The sequence below is a fragment of the Carassius carassius genome, chromosome 39 (assembly GCF_963082965.1).
Source record: "Carassius carassius chromosome 39, fCarCar2.1, whole genome shotgun sequence".
Classification (NCBI taxonomy): Eukaryota; Metazoa; Chordata; class Actinopteri; order Cypriniformes; family Cyprinidae; genus Carassius; species Carassius carassius.
The window spans coordinates 19692189-19712873 of NC_081793.1; the positions used below are offsets into that span (position 1 = coordinate 19692189).

General features: G+C 36.1%; 1 protein-coding gene across 1 annotated transcript in view; it reads right to left on the reverse strand.

The window, feature by feature from the left end:
• atrnl1b (attractin-like 1b) overlaps positions 1 to 20685 on the reverse strand; it is a 109082-nt gene that overhangs the window by 37482 nt on the left and 50915 nt on the right. The window contains exons 22-25 of the mRNA XM_059531095.1: positions 17690 to 17784; positions 17260 to 17338; positions 13836 to 13993; positions 5709 to 5770 (exon numbers count right to left, since the gene is read on the reverse strand). Of these exons, the coding sequence (XP_059387078.1) occupies positions 5709 to 5770; positions 13836 to 13993; positions 17260 to 17338; positions 17690 to 17784 (394 nt within the window). The remainder of the gene's footprint in view (positions 1 to 5708; positions 5771 to 13835; positions 13994 to 17259; positions 17339 to 17689; positions 17785 to 20685) is intronic.

Consider the following 20685-nt stretch of genomic DNA (forward strand, 5'->3'; position numbering starts at 1 on the left):
AAAGAAATGTGTCAGCTAATGCAATAGCTATCTGTGCAACTATCAGGGATTTATCTAATTACAATTCATTGCTGGAACTTTTGAAGTTTTAGTGTTTTGAGACTTTTGATTGATATTTAATTGATGTATTGATGTAAGATTAATTATTTGTTATGAGTAAATGTCTCATTTGCATCCACGTTCCAAAAAAATAAATAAAATAAAAATGTATTTATTTGTAAAATAACAGAATTATGCAAAACCATGTATCCCCACCATCTGGGGTTGTGGTCGCTGGGAAACAGTTTGCTAGCAAGTTGGGATTTATTCATTAAGGTACATCAATGATACCCATGTGATTAGTAGTTATCATGATTTATTACTTCAGGTTTTATTGTAGTTTGGTTTTATAATATTCCATATTGTTAATTAATAGCCACCACTCATGGTTCCAAAGAACATTAGGTGTTTGAGTTGACGAAATTACGGTTTTGGATAACATAAAAAAACAACTTGTCTTTAAACCATTGCTTTGCATCTTGTTAAATATTTTACAGTGCATCTAGACGCAATAAAATATAATCCCACTTCAAAAGATTAAAATAAATGGACAAAGATAAATGTCAACACATTTCTGAAACTTGCAGAAGGCCTTCAAATGGTCAAGCTGAGAAATCTGATCTTTTCAGTCAAGTGTTTCTGCCTGGCGATGTACTTCAAAAGGCGAATCTTAAAACTTCGCCGACAGCGAAGTCATAAATTGTAGGGAAATTATATTTGCTGACTGTATTTATGGAGATATGTGATTATTCATAAACACCTCCATGTGAAATTAATTCACAGTTTGCACAGATGAAAAAAAAAAAAAAAAAAAAAGAATGATGAAATCCTTTTAATGCTTTCAAATGCACAGCATCATGGGTTCGTTTGAAGATAATGGCAAATTGTAGACGAATGGAGTAGAGGGAAACTTGAATGGCTCGATTAAGAAGCAGTGCGTGAGAAATCCCCCTTCAGATCGAAGCCTTTCATCCGGTGCATTGCAGGCAGTAAACAGGACTTAATCCCCTCCGCGTTTCCACCTGGAATACGAATTTATACGAAAAATAAAGCAATTAAAGGTTCTCATCCCTCGTGTGGTGGTACATGTGGCGGCTTGAGTAAAAAAAGTGACAAAATAAAGGCGGCAACCGGGAACATTTAAAGCAGAGGATGGTATGAAAGGTCTGGAATGAGCTGTGGGAGAAAGAATTTAAAAGCCAACTGCTAAACAATGATAAAAAGGTGTATCCTAAGTTAAACACTCGTTTGCGCTTATCCAACAAATAAACCACTCCAACGACTTTTTATTTTATTTTTTATTATTCTCCACTTGCAGGAGCAGAAAAGATCTAGAGCAACAAATTGACAATTAAACTTTGCACTAAATTTTTATTTATATAATGAGCAGCAATTAGGTTGATAAGCAGCCTCTACTGAACCCATTTCAGGTGTAACTTTAGAAGTTTTAGGGCAAAATGCAAGTGCTATTCTCATCTGCATAAACAACTCTTCTTCTTTTTCCGGTACAGTCCACATGCTATGCAACATTGAAAAGATTTTAAATAACAGAATACAAAATATAAAGTCAGATATTGCAATGGACAGCTACCAGAAAAGGAACTACGAGATACAATAAATGCAATGAAGTTGAAAAACATTTCCCTTAGGCCAGATGACTTTGCTTAGGTCTCATAATGGACTACTGACATCAACATTACCATATGAGACAAAAATGTTACAGTCACCTTCCTGGTGAATTAATTTTCTGCCATTTGAGCAACCATTTTTTCATTACAGGGAGAGTAGGATCTTAAGGATGATCGTATGGCATGACACCCCACTTAGAATGAATGTTTAGTCAAACTTGTTGTCAAATAACTCCGCATTACAGTTTGCTGACTCACTAAGCTCCGTGTAAATGAGCAAATGTCTGGGAAACGAAATCATTTGAAGGACGTTTTAGGTGATTTCACAGATGCTGACATCAAGAGGCACATCTCTATCTCATCTGAACGAACCAATCTACATGGATAAAAAGAGACAGTTACGGCAAACCTGGGAGGGGAAGTACTCTTATCGAACCCTGAAGACTGAGCATGTGCTAGATATTAAATAAAAGCAAATGGATTGCAGGAATAGAACCAAATGCATTATCTTGAATTTAACAAAGAGACTGTTAAAAAGCCATTCACAGGGTGGAAATGCATTTCGCTATTGCTCACATTAACCACTCTAATTTCAGGTTTCACACTGACAGATTCTTAATCAGTGGTACATTTTTACACACCCCTGCAGAGCCCTGTTTACAGAGAGGGTCATTTAAAAAAATAAAAAAATAAATAAAATTATATATATATATATATATATATATATATATTATAACTATAAATATTATACTATAAGGAAAGTCATACATAAGGTTTGTAGGTTAGGCAGCATCTATGGAAGTTTTTGTCTATTTCCACTTTTAATTTGTTGTATTTCAGTGATGCAGTTCATAACTCAGGGGCAGATGTGAGGAGAGATATACCCTGTCATCCCATCTCTCTAGCTGTACTGGTAATGAAACAGAATCTGCCTGAGGCTAGTGTTGATTTCAGCTGTAATCTCGCTCAGTGGAAATAAAGTTCAAACCACATTGGTGCAATCAGGAAAATGCTCATTGGAGGAAAACACTTAATTGACAGCAGTAGATCCTGCCTACACTGCCTCCCATACAACGATCCCTCTACATTTGTTTGTTTTTGAAAGAGTAGCATTTTCTGAAGGAAAGATGCCTGTACGCATCTACGTACGCATGCAAACGCATCCTGTGTGAAAGCACAATGAGTCCGTGCTACTTCAGCACCACATACGTAACGCACACGGACTGCATATGCACTGCAGAGGGATTATATGTGAAACAGGCGTAAGTCTTGCATTCGATGATGACACACACAAACCAGGATGAAGACGAGGAAGCCGAGGACTTTATCAGGGCAAAGAAATGTAAAGTCTTAGATTGCCCAAATCAATCTCCAGATTTAAATCCGATTTAACATAAATTTCACCAGCTGAAGAGGAGACCACAGACGGAAACTCCCCAATACAAGCAATAGTTGGAATTGGCTGAATTAAAGGCTGGGGAAAAGCATTTTAAAGCATAAGACCAAGAGTCTGGTGATGTCTATGGGTTGCAGACTCTGATTGCATGCAAGGAATCTGCAACTAAATATTAGTTTTTAATCTTTTACATCTGCCTTAAATTCAACTGATACTTATGCTCACATCAAATAGTGGGATGAACTCTAAAAGTGCTGTCCTTTTTATTTGGTAAAACGTGTGTCGAAAGACCTAATAATAAAATGTGACATTGTGCAGTTTTGTCGCATATACATCTTTTAATCATATTTGCAACTGTCTTGACTCCACAGCAGAAAAAGCAATATTGTCTTTACTGTTCCAAAACTTATGGAGGGCACTGTATATATATATATATGTGTGGTATGGAAGTGTATGTGGGGGTAAACACTACTATGGACGACTGCTTTAAAGAAAGAAAAATCATTGTTTAAAAGTTTATCCTATTTGACAGTTGTACCTTGTCATGGCACATTTTCCACAGCAATTAACAGGGTAAAACAAGCAATCTTCTAACTACGCATTCATTGAAGCATTTTAAATCAACTGTATGCTTCTCACCTATTGCTTCCAGACGTTTAGGGAAGGTGCACTGAAGGCAGCACAATTTCCTGTATAAATTAAATTTAAGTGTATGCATTTAGCAGACGCTTTTATCCAAAGCGACTTACAATGCATTCAATGCTAACCATTCTCTCCTAACATGTGTTCCCTGGGATTCGAACCCCCAACCTTGCGCTTGGTAATGCAATGTTCTACCACTTGAGCTACAGGAACACTGCATGATGTGTGCGTCCTTTCTTTGCTTATATTTGAATAAAAGATGTTAGTGAATGGACGCTTTTGAAGGTGATTCTGAAGGTAGGTTTGAATTTAGCAGACTCAAAGTGAACTGCTAGAATGAAATGCCAAGCTTCTATTCCAAACATTTCCTAATTTGAATTAACGGATTAAAGCCAGTGTGCTTGTGCTGCCAGTGTTTGTGATTACACACACACTAAGGCCAGCTTAAAGTTAACTAGTTAAATTGATTGCCCAGGCAGTCAGAAACATGCAAGCTGAATAACATGACTGTTTGGAGCACAAGTTGACCCAGTGTCGGAGTGCATCAGCATTTGACAACAGCTTCCAGAGGGGCTGTCTAATCCAGAACAATGATCTAAATCCAGGACAAGCACCAGAGGGTGCAGTGGCTACACCAAGAGACTGACCATTCGGAAAGAGAAAGACACCCTTTATAACCAAATCTAATAAGACATAATGGGAACAGGTGTGCATTTAAAGACAATTCAAGAAATAGTATAGAAATGAACAAATCAGGATGACAGACATACCTTGTGGCAATGACACCTCATAGAGATGAAAGGGCAGAGCAGTTTAGCATGAAGCATTGCCTGTTAGCAAGTTGTTTACAACCCCAACAGTTCATTTTCATTTGTGTTTTGTCTCATATTGTGCAGCCAAAACCAAAAAAAGATGTCATTGTTTACTCACTCTCAATTTGTTCCATTCCCATATGAATTTATTTCTGCTGTGCTACTCAAAAGAAAAATGATGGTTGCATTTTTTCCAGAGAAGTGCTGGTTGTATGCAATTAAAATTTTAAGCAAAAAAAAAGACACAAAAGCACCAGTGGTTCATAGGACTTGTAAACTATATTCTGAGTTTTCTGAAGTCACATGACAGCTTTATATGAGGACCAAACTGAAATGTAATCTTTCCCTCCATAAGTTAAGAAAACATTTAAACCAGTTTTGTGAATGAATCAAAAAAGTATTCAAAATATCAGAATCTCAACAGATGCAAACACTCTAAATGAGGTCCATACAACTTTTGACAAGATGAAAACATTTTCATCTACTCCATGAGACAAAACAACATTTTAACCATTTTTTTTTAACTGGATCATAAAATGTATTGAAATTATTTGACTCAAGTATTTGTTGCCAAATTGGACATTATTCCATAGAGCCAAAAAGACCTTCAGTGAACTTAAATTTTACCCTGCTTAGGTATCACATTTCTTCAAGGCTTGGAATATACTGTACAAGTCATATGAACTATTTTTATGATACTTGTAAGGCTTTTTTGAAGACTGAAATCTTACATCTCCATAAACTGTAATTGTACAGTAAAAAGCAGCTGGCATATAGGAATTTGGAATTATTTGGAATGGCATGATTGTAAATAAATGATTTTCATGTCTAGGTGAGCTATACCTTAAAAGTAAAACTACTGGATTTGTGGTTTTAGAAAATGATCGCTTTACTAGATAAGAGCATTATTCAATTTTTTTAATTCTAGCCAATCTGAAACCATCCCCATCAAAACAGTTTATTGCATCAGATCATTTAGGACTTTGGACATATATGGTAGTGAAAGGAAAAAGGTAGGTCTCATTTCCTCTTGGCCTAAAGAGTTCTCTCAGAACTGACTCATTAATCCAAACGGAAAAGGAATGAGACATGAGACTGGCTGAACAGCTGAAAGATGCCGTCACAATCAACTTCTGTGTTACATCACACCTCTGAAATGGTGGAGAGAACCAAGGCGGCACAAGCACTCACCTGAAAAACGTCACAAAGAACTGCACCAGGTCCATAATGCTGTTGTGCTGAGAGAAGGCAATCTGTGAGGGGACAAAAGCAAAAGTGAGATAAATGATGGGGTGACAGGTTACCAAAGAACAGCTCTTTACAGGAAAAGATGATGAAGACCTTTGCTTGCGGCTAGGGTCCTTCACAAGAGATAATGTCAACAATTTTTTTTTTTAGCTTGAGGGGCCATCACATTTTTTTCTTTTTCCTCATCCCCTCTAATTGTTAAATGGAGGCAATAATGGCTGTTCATGGTTACCTGAGCTGACATCCTTCAGGCATTACACACATGCCAAATGTCTGCCTTCTGGGATTGTGTTTTACTTAAATGGACAGGTGTAGCTCAACATGGTTAGGAAGAGACAAAATGACACTTTTGGATAACAGTCTGTAATTGAAAATTCAAATTGGCTGCATTTTTGCACACAGGGATTTAAATTATATTTCACCCAAAAATTATGTCATCATTTATTCATCTTCATGTGTTCCGCAACACAAAGTCATACAAGTTGGGAACAGCATAAGGGGAGTACATGATGATAAAAGTTTAATTTTTTTGAGTGAACTACTGTCCCTTTTTGGGCTATTTTAAAATGACCAGTGATCTGGATTAGATTTGCATTCCCTAATGGAGAGAGTGAAGGCCACAATGTAGTTACGGCAAAGTTCTTTTTCGTTCTTCGCTTATCGGTGAAAAGAACTCCCAAAACAAATTTTGATTTGGTCTGATTTGAAATAACGTCATACCAGTTTACTCTATGATGTCGCTTAAAGTATATCAGGGCCTTAAGAATATGTGGCCCACTGTATATTAAGTGATTTTAACTACTATGTACTAACATTTAAATGAACAATTTGATACAGGGTTTGATATTTGATATTTGATAAAAAGATATTTGCCTGTAATTACATCAGTAATTAATGACTTTAGATACATCTAGAACTACACCGTTGAACCTAACCCTAATCACACCCTTAAACCTAACCATATCATAAACCAGTCTTTAACCTAAACTGCAATCCACCTCAATAGCAGCAAACATGTTTTGCAATACAATATGAACATAAATGTACACTGTACTTAACAATTCTTTTTGTGGATGTACATACACAGTAGTTAAAAGACAACTAATATAAAGTGGGACCAGGAAATGTTTTGTGCTGCTTACGCCGCTCCTGAGATATTATTCTGGCCAATCAAACTCGTTAAGTCTATGATGTTTTAAACTCCTGAAACATTGGTGTCTTTTTGAAACACTGCTGTCTCTTTGTATATGATATGATGATAGTTTCTCAAAATAAGTAAAAAATGCTCATGAAGTGACTGTTCTAGAGATTAATTTCCATGAGGGGCGGACTGGGAAAAAAATAGGCTGGGAAATCTCACACTCATACACCCACAACCCATTCTGAAACATGGACAACCCTATTTTTTTTTTTGGACCTGACATCAAAAAGATTTGAATCCATAGGTTGGGGGACTTGCAACGTAATCAAGAGTTCTCTCCTGAACTGCACATTCACTTCCATTATCCAACCATCTCTCTCATGACTTTAATACTGAAGATTTTTATTTGACTTTTACCATGTTTTGTAAGTGCAATTTTGTTTTTTTGGCAAATGAATTACCACTTGTATTTATTTTTACTACAAATTCCATAATTAAACCACGGTTAGTGCCATACCATAGGCTATATTAATTTTCCTAAGGGTTGTGTTTTTGTATCCACTAGCTCCCCCTAAACCTATGATAGAATATGATGATTTGTCTGCTAACTTACTACTGTAACATTACAAAAGATAATAATGACGTTGTTTATACAGTATTTTGAGTGATTGCGAGCAATGTGCTGCTGCTTGACTAAGTAAACAAAGACAAAACTACATTAGCATCTTTACAGATGAAACTGACCTGCACCTGAAACCCTGAACAGATGTGTCGCTTCTCTGCTCCAGCTGTGCGCTTACACAGTTCACTCCGGTCTCTCTCTCGCATTGATTACTCGAAGTCTGATCCAAACCGTTCGGCGGAGGCGCGGAGAGCGCGCGAGGCGCGAGCCCAACCATTGCCAGTCACGACTAACCGATTGATGATTTATTAGAAATTTAATTATCGAATGGCGGATTCGGAAATAATCGCTTTAGTATATTCGGCCTGCAATTATACAATAACAATATTAAAGTAGAAGGCCAAATCGTCTGCCAGGCCACCGGGAATAGTCCCGGTTCTCCCGATGTCCAGTCAGCGCCTGATTTCCACAGACACGCAGAACGTGCAGGATTCATATTCAGTCTTTTTGCGGCTTAATATTCACAGACATCAGTCCATATCGGGTTTTGATTCAAGTGTACTGACCTACTTTTGATTTATTCGTCCAAAATGTGGCATATTGCGTCCGCGTTATAGGCTGAATTCCATTTTTATGACTCGATTCTACGAATGTGTTTTCCGCGTCTCGGAGATTATGGGCCATATGTCTTAGTGCAATTTGGGAAAGTATAAGCTGTATGTGGATGTGTGTAAATATTCAAAATGTAATCCTCTTTGTAATCGTTACAATTTTCATAAGTAACTGTAATTTAATTACTCATTTTTTCTTAGTAACTGTAACTGATTACTGTTACATTTATTTTGTAATTAAATTACGTAACGCCGTTACATGTAACTAGTTACTCCCCAACACTGCCCATAAGGCAAGGAAAATAACTACTTGGATAAATACCCAGCAAAAATAAACGGATTAATGGTCTAAATGTACGAATATGTAAGTCACCCTGACTCACCAGATGAATAATGCAACAACAGCAGAGCAGGACAGGTCCTTTGGAAAGCCCATTCATTTCATTAAGCCGTTGTCACAGGAACACGGCTGGGGCTAAAGACAGAGCTGGAGAAAGCTTTAACACTCAATTAGGGCCGAAACATTTTTGTCCCCGAAGACAAGCAAGCAAGATGCTGCGATTGAAAAGAGCAGTTGTGCAGCCCACACATGTGCCCTGTTAAGCCACTGCTCCCAGTGAGACCATACCTTGTTGTGCCACAAATAATGCTTTAAAGCACCACATGGGCAGGGCATAAACTCTACTAAATAAGGTCATTCAGACATTATAAATCACATGCAAACATATAGTACACATATAAAATAATTCTTGGTACTGCATACCTGAACAGAAAATTCAAGTATTTGCATTAACAAAACTCAGTAACAATTCAGTAACTATTTTTACATTTATGAGTGTGTTATAATTGCACTTGACAAACAGGTCTGTATAGTGACAAAAACAGGATATTTTTAGCTTTTAGCTTGTTGATCTATACCATCAATATGTTTTTGACTCTCCAGCGCATTCATTATGCTGCAACCATTTCTAACTTTTAGAAAATTTCATATCAACCTATTCCACCCTACATCAGCTTTCAGAGTCCAATCTGAGCTTTAATACAATAAATTATCTTTATTATGCACATTAAAAGACAAAAAACAATATCAACCAATAACTTGAATGTGAATATAAATGAGTAGATCCTCCAGCTGAAAGAATCATTCATATTTTCATTCATTATATCATTATATAAATTGGTAGGAATTGCTCATCATGCCAAGGAATGAATAACCACTAACAAAGCATCTGAGATCTGGAGAGAGGAAACTACTGTGGGACCATCAAGCAGCTCTGTGTTCTACCTTCATTAAGAAATATGTGTCCAAACCTAAAGTCATGTACTATGATGATGGTGATAATAATATGTATCTTTATTTATACCCCAAAAAGTTATAAATATAATGATGATTATATTACATAATAATGTTTTAATATATCAAATTATTTTAAAATAAAATTTTAAAATTGTATGTATTTTAATACATGTAATAATCATAATAATAATAATAATAATATATACGCAAAGTTTATAATTTGTGTGGTATACAAATTGAATATAAATTGTTTTATATGAAATATATTTATATTTTCATGTACATGTAATAATAGATATAATAATCAGCATCGCCACAGTAATTATTAATTATTATTACTTTTTGGATAATGAATTGAAAAGCAGTGTGAACAGAGTAGCATAGACTGAACGGTGGTTTGTAAGCGGTTGCAGACAACCTTAGTTCAAATTTTGTTCAGACCTTAGCATTTGCATCTGTGAACCATAACAAAGTTAATTAAAAATTACACAACAGCACTACAACAAATCCATTCCAATAAATTATTTTTTGTTCGAAAGGCTTAATTTATGGTGAATTTAACTTTGTTCACAGAACTGTTTTATTTATGGATTGTAACATTAAAGTAAAAAGCTTCCACATACATGCCTGAAATGGATTATTTATATTGTTCATAGTGGCTGACCTCACACCGACCCATGAGACAGCGAGACAGCAGTAATGTTTTGTCATATTGGGTTTCCTGCACAACGAGAGCACTTCAATTCTTCATATCTAATATCTGATGCTTTCAGAAGGGGTCGAGTGCTCCATATGTGCATAGTTTCACAGTCCCGATTTCCTCAGTAAGCTAATAAATGCTGATCACACTTTCTGATCATAAACATCAGAGGAGCGCAAGCTCACTGTCACGGGGGTCCATTGGATTTAATGATGCATCACCATGGTAAATAACTGACTCTGCTTTTGGGAAATCTAGTAGAAAACTATTAGTGTTGAACACAGCTCAACTGAGATGAAGGTCTGCAAGACCAACGTAAATAAATGAACCTTTCAGAAGAACTAATATTATACGTGATAGAGGAACAGATGAATGAATGCAGATCAATATTAGGTGTATTCTCGCTGTTGGAGTTAGTCCCAACAACAATTGACATGCTGTATCTGAGTGTCTCGGTGCACAGCTGGCGAACGATAATGAACGGCAGAAAGGTTGAGAGGAATTGTGGTGGTTATCTTTATAAACCATATGGATAACGACCAAATTAAATCTTTCTTTATTGTGGTAAATTTTTTAATAAATAGCTTCACTAGCTTCTAAGTGTTTATCATATTTTGTGTAATACATTTTATTACCAATATAGATGGTTATTTTTTTACTTCAGAGACTGGTCTTTTAGGGAAAGACATCAGGGGACGGGGGAGCAGACATTTCCCAGTGTGCACCAACTACCAGAGACATCCGCGTCTATCTCTCTGTAAATTACATAACAATGTTCTTTTTATTTAATGTACAAGTAATATTCTGTGGTGGGACAATATGCAATCAGCTGTACTTTTTGTAAAATAATAACAGGGTGATAAAAGATCCTTTGATAAAAGATAATCCGAATCACTATTCAGTCAGAATAGTTTTTGCTATTATTACTAGCTGATTGTTCATTGGTATTAAATCTATAATGCATATATCACTCTGTCCCACAGGCAGCCTTGTGGCTCTCTGAACACTGTATGGTTCATCTTATACCAACCTGCAGGCAGACACTGAAATCAGTTAAACCTGTAATAAGGACTGTAAAAGGTGGACTAATGAAGCAGAGCGCTGATTGGCATGTTTTTAAAGCTGCTGCCACCGATATGGACAAACTCACAGAGACTGCAGAATCATACATCGGTTTCTCTGAGGATATGTGCATTCCTACCAGGATTTATATAACATACAACAACAACGACAAACCATGATCAGGCCAAAGAGGATGCTTACAGGGGCAGAATCTTTTACAAGGCCAGGAGCACACTGACAAAGGAGATCGGAGTGGCTAAGAGGAGCTACTCTAAAAAGCTGGAAAAACAGTTTTCAGCAAACAATCATGATTCAGTTTGGAAAGGCCTGAGAGACATCACAAACTACAAGACACTATCGCCCAGTACTGTGGCGCAACAACAACTTGCTGAAGACCTGAATGAGTTTAACTGCAGATTTTGAAACTCCCAGTCTCACACCCCACATCCACTTTGACCAGATAGAAAAGCACCAGGCCCAGACGGTGTTTCACCAGCCTGTATGAAAACCTGTGATCTTTTCACAGATCTTCTATAGCTGTGCGAAGACCCTTCCTGCTTCAAATGCTCCACCATCATCACCATTCCAAAGAAACCCAAAATCCCAGGACTTAATGATTAAAGTCCTGTTACCCTAACATCTGTGGTCATGAAGTAACTAGACATCACTAGAACCTTACTGGACCCCTGTAGTTTATTTATCGTGCAAACAGGTCTGTGGATGATGTAGTCAACATTGGACTGCATTATATCCTACAGCATCTGGACAAACCAGGGACTAATGTGAGGATCCTGTTTGTGGACTTCACCTCGGCTTTCAATACAATCATCCCAGCACTCCAGGGGTATGTGCTCTCCCCACTGCTCTTCTCCCTCAACACCAGGGATGCGCAACTTCGGTTTAGCTCCAACCCAAATCAATAATAGCTCCAACCCTTCTGTCACCAGAACAAATTCCTTGTATGAGCAAACATACTTGGCTATAAAGCTCCTTCTGATTTTGTTTCTGATATTGTAAATGTATACATAAGTAAAAATATTGGTTGCCTTGCACAACGGTAATAAAACAAGTTTATGTACAAAAATTACTCAAATGTTAACTGTAAAAACAAGCTGAATCAAAACAAAAAAATAGTAAAACTGAAAAACATACACAAAAAAAGAAAAGAATAAAAGAAAAAAGAAAAGCTAATTCAAAATACTATATACTATAATAATTTAAAAATAAACTATAATAAAAAAAGCTAAAAAAAAAAAAAAGAAAAAGAAAAATATAATTACTTCTACATCACTTCTTTAGAATCTAAGAACAGCAAAATGTAAGGTAATGGTTAAGTTACATATGTTCTGTGACAGTGTCCAAGTCTAACAAGTCTAAGCGATTACATTTCACACTGGAATATCATGTTGTTAAAACCCGAGTCACAGCTGAGGTGCGAGTTCATAGTGCCAGATCACATCTACGTCTGGTCCACAAAGCTGAGGATCTTGATAAGAGCCAGTCACACAACCATATAATGCAGTGCTGATGTCATGGAGCCTTGGGTGGCATGCTCAGAGCAGTGTTCAGAAAAACAGAGAAAGGGAGGGGACTGTCAGGGTGGATAAGACTCTATTGCAGCACATTTCCTAAAGCTTCCAGCACACGCATAAACCTCAATTATCAATGGTCTCAAACTGCTACAGTTTTTCTGGTCATTCATGCCACACTATCATTCAAAAGTTTGGGGATGATACGTTTTTTTATGCTTTTGAAAAAAGTCTCTTATGCTCACCAAGTCTGCATTTATTTGAAAATATTTTAGTAATAACGTGAAATATTATTACAATTTAAAATAACAGATTTCTATTTTAAAATATTGTAAAATGTAATCCATTCCTGTGATGGCAATGCTGAATTTTCAGAAGCCATAACTCCACTAGTCGGCATCACATGATCCTTTAGAAATCATTCTAAAAATGTCTAATAATTTAACACACAAACAAAAAAAGGGTTGTTCTGCTTAATATTTCTGTAAAGTTCTTGATTTTTTTTTGTACTTGAAAGAATAGAAAGTGATCATTATAATCTAATTCTAAATACTTTTTCTGTCACTCTTGATAAATTTAATGCATTCATGCTATAGGATTTAAATGGACGCAGATATAGAGAAGATATTTTTCTTCCATCTAAAATCAAACTACCTGTGCAATCACAGGTATATCTCTTCTACTGTTTGATTGCAGGCAGTAAAGACTGCAAACATCGTTCATATTAAGAGTAATGTACCCCAGTGGATATTCAACATAAATGTTTTTCCATGACAGATAGCATGGGTCTGCACATTACTCCAACAATGTCATTTTATGTCCGTCATCTAGGCATCTGGTAATGTAACACATTGCCACTTAAGAGCTGATTCAATTTTATGGACCATAAGATGCAAACTTATCCCAGCGCATAACTGAATAATTGATATCCATATCAAGGAGCATTGGATCTTTTCAAAAACATTTGTTTTGTGGATTTCACAATGGAGATGGAAGTTTCCTGCTTTACCCAAAACTAAAAAAAAACTGCTTAACATACTGAAACATGTGAACAATGACTCCTAAAGTGTATTCAGTAGAAGCCAAACAAGTCAAAACGTGTCCTCACCTGTATTTTGATTGGCCATGAGAAGTTGCTGATGTATACATAGAAAGTGATGTTAGGATTACTGTGAAAACTGAATTTCTCACAAGAGAAACTGTCTCTGTACTCCTTGATGTTAGTTTTGGACATGATGGGGATCTCTTCCCCAGAGATGGTCCCAGCTGTAAAGAGAAAAGAATGAGATTAATTCAGTTATATAGGAGGCAATCAAAAATGGAATATAATGCACCTCAAAACTTCCCTTAATTAAGGAATTGACCATAAAGGGTCACAGAGTGACCTCTACATATTGGTTTCTAAATACTTATTCAAAACAGGAGCAAGACATCAAATCTTTTCTATATTTATTGTTCGGTCTGAAAAATTATGCATGCTTAAAATGTAGTGTGACCGCCACTTAATGCTTTCTGAGCTATTAAATAAGGGTGATTGAGAGCAATCCAAATGCAATGAATTACAATAGTAATCAACAAGGCTGACCGCATACACTGGTTTAGCCATTTGTTGATGTTTTTTATTTATGGAGAAAATGAGTTTTAAATCAACCTCTCAGTGTGACAATTTCATTATCTATTTTAAACATGGTATAGAACCATAATTTAACACAAAAAGACTTTGAGGAGCTAAAAAGAAAAGCAGCCTTTGTCCTATTTTATCAGGACTTTTTAAACTTTTCTGAAGTCCATGACTGTAACACCTAAGTCCCACCAATCATCATTCCAAACCAGCACTATGAAACAAAGCCCTCAAAATGACAACCCAAATGCCACCATGTGGCAATGTTTATCTTAATTGAAATCGTTCAGTGCTCCTGAAGACGCCACAGCCCTAGAATTCAGAGCCACATGCTAGACTATTGTTAGAAGCCCTTCTCTGGGGAGAGTGTCTTTAAACAGAAAGACACCACTCCAAATATTAATTGAGGGGAGCCGGGAGGTCGAGAAGGAGAGGAGTGAACCTGTTAAAAAGGAGCGTGAATGTCAAAATCTCATTAAAAAAAAAAAAAAATTGGCTGGTGACTATTTGGACGAAAAGGTGAATTAACAAATAAACAATAGAGAATAATGGCCACATCCTTGAGTGTCTGTCTATGGTAAAATACCCAACACACTTAGGAACACACTGCTGTCAAACAAGGAAAGCATTAGCATCTGTGTGTCAGACACATTATGGCATTATGCTAACACAGAATGCATCACTACGGTCAACTAGGATCACCTAACTGATTAGCAATGTTGACTTGTTTACGCCAACATTCAAAACGTTACGGATGGTAAGATTTTTTTTGGTCTTGTATTCTTACCAAGGCTGCATTTTTAATACGGTATAATTGTATGTAAAATATGGTAAAATTGTGAAACATTATTAAAATTATATTTTTATATATGTTATATTAGAGTGTCTGTCTGTCTGTTCCCCTTTTGGGTTTGAACTGATGGTTAAACAAAGGACATTATTAACTGCCTTTTAAAGATGAAGCTTGCAATTATGGAAAGGGGCATTCATGGGCGTCAGTTTGGTTTGAAATGTGGTGGGGACAGAGACGCATTCAGAAGTGCATTTTCAGAAGTGCTGGGTACAATGATGCATTTTTTTTTCTCTTTCGCGCAGGTCATGTTTTGAAAGACGTCCTGTATCTTATTAATGTAAATAAATAAAAATGTATACAAAAATGTGATGATGTCCGACTCGTTTTATGAAGAAGAAAGCCGTACAAAGCATTAGACATATGATATATGACCCACTAATCTGCTTCATATCATCATATAAGTACCATGTTGACAATATGACATGGCCATGACGTGGTTTAATGTACCTAAACAATGATTACCAAATTTCTCTTTCATGTTGCTTTGTTATAACCACTGAAAACGGGGAAAAAAATCTAACCCAAAATCGAGCTTCGCTCTACATTATCCCGCTTATTACATGGCTACCCACCAAATAAATCAATAATTTGACACAAAATATTGATTTAAAAAAGAGTTTATTGATTTAAACACGATTGTATTGCTTCCGCTAAAGAAAATAGTTCCGTCTCTACGATTAGAATCCTGCCGCGTCCATAGCAACGCTCTGTTTTTCATGGCAACGGTGTTATTATCAAGAAATAACAGACTTCATTCTACAGTGGAATTCAACCAAGCCATGTAATAATTTGATTTAATTCCCAGTACAATTTACCATATCTACACACAACACAACTTAAGCACTACAAATTTTATCAAGATTGAAAAAGCAAAAATAGTGTAGCACAGATGAACACTATTGACTATCACACCATGATCTGACTGCTCTCAATTCACAACAACATGCATCCATCCAATCTACATCAGGCATTTTGACTAAAACTTGATCCATTCCTCATCGTCATCATCATCATCATCATCACAACTATTCCAGAATTCAGCAATAGATTCAAGCAATAATTAAACAAGATACTGACTACTCAACAATCATCTCCCCCAATACTTGCAGATGAACGCAAACCGTAACTAGCTAATTAAGTTGGTGGCTAAGGAAGTCTAACGTAACATTAATTGCAAGAGAAGAATTAAAACAGCCGATCCCTTGTGTGCAAATGCACAAGACCTAGCCATAATACCAGCAAATCTTAATAAACATAAGTTATCGCGTCTTACCTTTGTGTCAATGGTCTGCAGACCCATGCTGTGTGTACAACAACATCCATTTGTTCTACAGGTTATCACTTTGATATGTTATAGTCCATGGCACTAGGATGCAACCTTGTGATATTGTATGAAGGCTAAATGACTTGCTCGTCTATGATACATTCGCCAGAAATTCTGGCCAATCCCAGCAAAGACTAGGTAGCCTCGTTCCCGCTCGTTCACTGTCCATTCCAAACTGTCAACTCATTTGAAAAACATTCTTTAAAAAAAAAGAAGCGCGATAGAAAATAATAACAGTGACACGATGACTCCCCCTCCCCCTCCCCCTCCCCCAACCTAGAACGTATCCCAATATTACAGTTGTTGCAGTTTTAATGAACAGAAAAGCGTGTAGCCAGCGCAGCAGCAGAACGGCTAAATTGAACTCGAGGTTTAAAAAAAAAAAAAAAAAAAGTGGTGGGTACAAAATGACTCATGACAAAATCTGGGGGGGACGCGTCCCCCCCGTCCCCCCCGAAATCGACGCCTATGGGGGCATTACATTTCCATTTTTTTGAGCATGTTTTTGAAATGCTATGTTAAGTTAAAAATAGTTAAGTTCTTTTAAATAAATGTGTCTTGAGACACTGCATCCTCGTACTGTCAACCTGTTTTTGAATGCATGAATGTAAAAAAGAAGATCTGCTCAACAAATATGTTAGTTCACAACTACAAAAGCAATAACTATTATTATACAACAAAACAAAGGCAAATAATTGACTAAAGAGTAATCTTTAGGAAAGAGAAATCAGTACCTGTTGACCCCACTGACCAAGTGATGTTCAGATTGAAATTGTTTGATGCATTGATTGACATGTCCAAGTTCTTGCTGGTCTACAAAATGGAAAGATAAAACAAAGCTGATGTCTGCAAAATAATTATTTTTGGTATGACTTCCATACGGCAATGTAGGTGTAAAGTTAAAATTACTTCAACACAAAATACATTGGAAAATGGAAAAACAAGTAAATCTCTCTCTTTTGGGGGTAAATCTCACCTAGGAAAGTCACAATAAATGTTTTGAAAGACAAGATGAGGGGGATAAATGTTTCATTTGAGAGTGAACTATGCCTTTTATGAAATGTATGTTGTCTAATTGGTGAACAGAAGACTTCTCTGTGATCATCACAAGGTGGTCAAACCATTCAGCTGCTTCTGCTCTCAAAAAGGAAGACTGTGGCTGACCTGTTCAGGAGTGGCCATGAAGTTAATGGCAGTGTAGTGCTGGTCATCTTCTTGAAGCAGACTGAAGGTGAACTGGTAATCAATCAGCAAGTTATCTGTTCAGATCAAAACCCTATTGTTAATCATCACATTTTACACTATCAAGAACCACACTTTGCAATTCCCTGTCATATTAATCGTTGAATGTTTTCATTTAAAGAACATCACGAAAAAGTGGTACACATTCACTCCTACATTAAGAGGGCTACATTGAAGAGCTACATGAATCATCAGTCACTTTAATTGCACTAAATTAATACCTCCTTTCTGAGTGTGTCAATGCTTTAATAGGCATGCACTCTGGTTAAGTTTAATTGTTTTTAAGATGACAACAAGTGTTTGAAATCTACGCTTATAAGTTACATAAACGTGTGTTAAAATATAACGTGTTATATTTAACTAGAACTAAATGTTTAAAAGTTTAAGTCTGAACAATAAATTCAAAATTTTTAACAATTTTCTAAGGAAGATCCTAAGGTGCATTAAGTTACTCCTTTTTCAAGGTTTTAGCATCTGTTTAAAGCATCATTTCAAAGACAAAAAAAAAATGTCTTGATTGTTTTCTTAACTCCTGGGCTGTTAAATGACTGAATGCTGCCACAGGCATCTCCCAGAGAACAGCTGTTTGCGTGAAACACAATATGGCATTGTAAACATCTATTTCACTCCCCATCAACTCAAAAGATGTCTTTATAAGCTTTGAATCAATTCATATGTGACATGGAAGCAACATAGATTCACCAATTTCCTATATTTTTACTTGAAAGATCATGTAACTTTCAGACACTGAATTGTGTTGATCTGCAAATCAACTACTATGAGCATCAGTCTTTTCTTTCCTTTAAATCATCCTTCCAGAAGGAACGGTGTCACTTTTAAAATTAGTTTGAGATGCAACTATCTATAGGTGACAAAACTTTAACCATCCCACAGCTTGCTCTTAAACTATTATGATGATTTATGCTGGATTTGTTTTCAACGATGAAGCACGAAAGTGAATGTCAGTGAGTTTCATGAGTCAGACAGCTGTTCTGAGAGGGATGCCAGCCATAAAGTTTTAAGTTATTAAACGAGAAAATAAAAAACTTGGAATATAACATTTTAGGCCAAGAGATAAGCTTGTCATCCCGCATGCATCAAAAACTTTGTTTTGTGTTCTCTGTCATGTTCTCAACTAATGTGTAAGATGTTAAAAAACTAAACATAGACTATGTGCACAAATTTTGTGATCATTCTCCTGACTGACTTTTGCTACAATTTGGAATTCATTCTCTCAAACACACATCTAAAGGGATAGCCTGAGCAAAAATGAAATTTCTGTAATCATTTACTCACCCTCATGTTGTTCCAAACCTGTATAACTGACTTTCTTCTGTAGAAATTAAATGAAGATAATTTTAAGAATGTTGGTAACCAAACAGTTTTGGTTAACATTGATTATCTTCTCAAAATATCTTATTTTATATTCAACAGAAAACTGAAATTCATAAAGGTTTGAAAATGACATAAGAGTAGCTAAATGATGACAGCGGTTTAATTTTCTTATCCTTACCAAAGTTGCATTTATTTGATCAAAAATACAGTGAAACCACAAATACTGTGATTTTTAAAAGGAAAATGTTATGTCAAATGTTAAATATGCAATGCTAAAGAAACATGTCTTATATTAAAACAATATATATTAAAAACTATTGTGTTTCATAATAGTTCTATGGAAATAGTGATGATTTTTTTCAGGATTCTTTTATGAACATTAAGAATATTTTACTGTCACTTTGATCAATTTATTTAATCTTTGCTGAATAATATTATTTTATTTATTTTATTATTATTTTTTTATTTGAAATGTCTATAAATGGTAACAAACAATGTGCAAAAATGGCTTGTGGTCGCATCTTACAGCAACAAGAACAAATTTGATCTCTTGTGCATTGAATCAAGTGTCCTAGAGTAGACAAATGAATTTGAATCTACTGAATCAACTAAGGTAGAACACTGTAATGATAAAATGGGATCATTAAATTTCCATTTCAACAGTACAACGCAACCGAAACCAAAGCAAAGAACTCCATTCTGCTCATTAAAGACACTCCCCACTGCAGTTACACTGGGAATACATGGAGGGTTGGGCAGAGTGAGAGTGTAAACCAATCTGAGAAAATTTAGCATGACCAAGAAGTCTTACTGGGTCAGAAGTCTATTTTAACAGGATCAATCTTTGATGGTGAGTCAAGTAACACTGGCAGAACACACTGAGCACCCTTGCTACTTGCTAGTGCTGTCTCCGGAAATGCACAAGTCAAACCTTGCCTACCAAACTTCTGCTCTTGTGTCTTTAATTAGTTTGAATCATTCCCTTACTCACTCTGACAGGGTTTGACATTCTCAACAGTCTTATATCATCGCCAACGGCCCACTCCCCAGCAACATTTTCCCCTGCAGGACACTATTTGAGAAAATATGGGCGGGTGATACAGTTTTAATTTAAATGGCAATTGGGCAGGAAGTCTGCGAGTACAATCGCCTCATCTAACAGACACAGAGCGAATGGAGTGGATGGAAATTGATTGATAAATTGAAGGCTTTATTTAATCCTGATTGATGACAATGGGGATAATGCTGGAAGGATTTGCAAACTGAGTGAAATTTGATGTCCTAAATGCTACTAACTGCATTTAGCATTTTCAGACTCCATGATGACTGCTAATAGTAATTTGCAAAAAAAAAAAAAAAAAAGGTGTTAGAAAGGAACACAGATGTATACCCAGAGAAAACGCTGTTTCTGATATACAAGACTGCCCCCTAGTGCGGTGCATTTAAGCCATGCACACAATCAGACTTCAACATGATTTGCTGCAGATCTGATGTTCAAGAGATCTAACTCTACTTTTTGATTTCTGCCAAATCAGAATGTCTCACCCACTTATTTTATCTTGTTGAGTGATTGTGCATCAGCC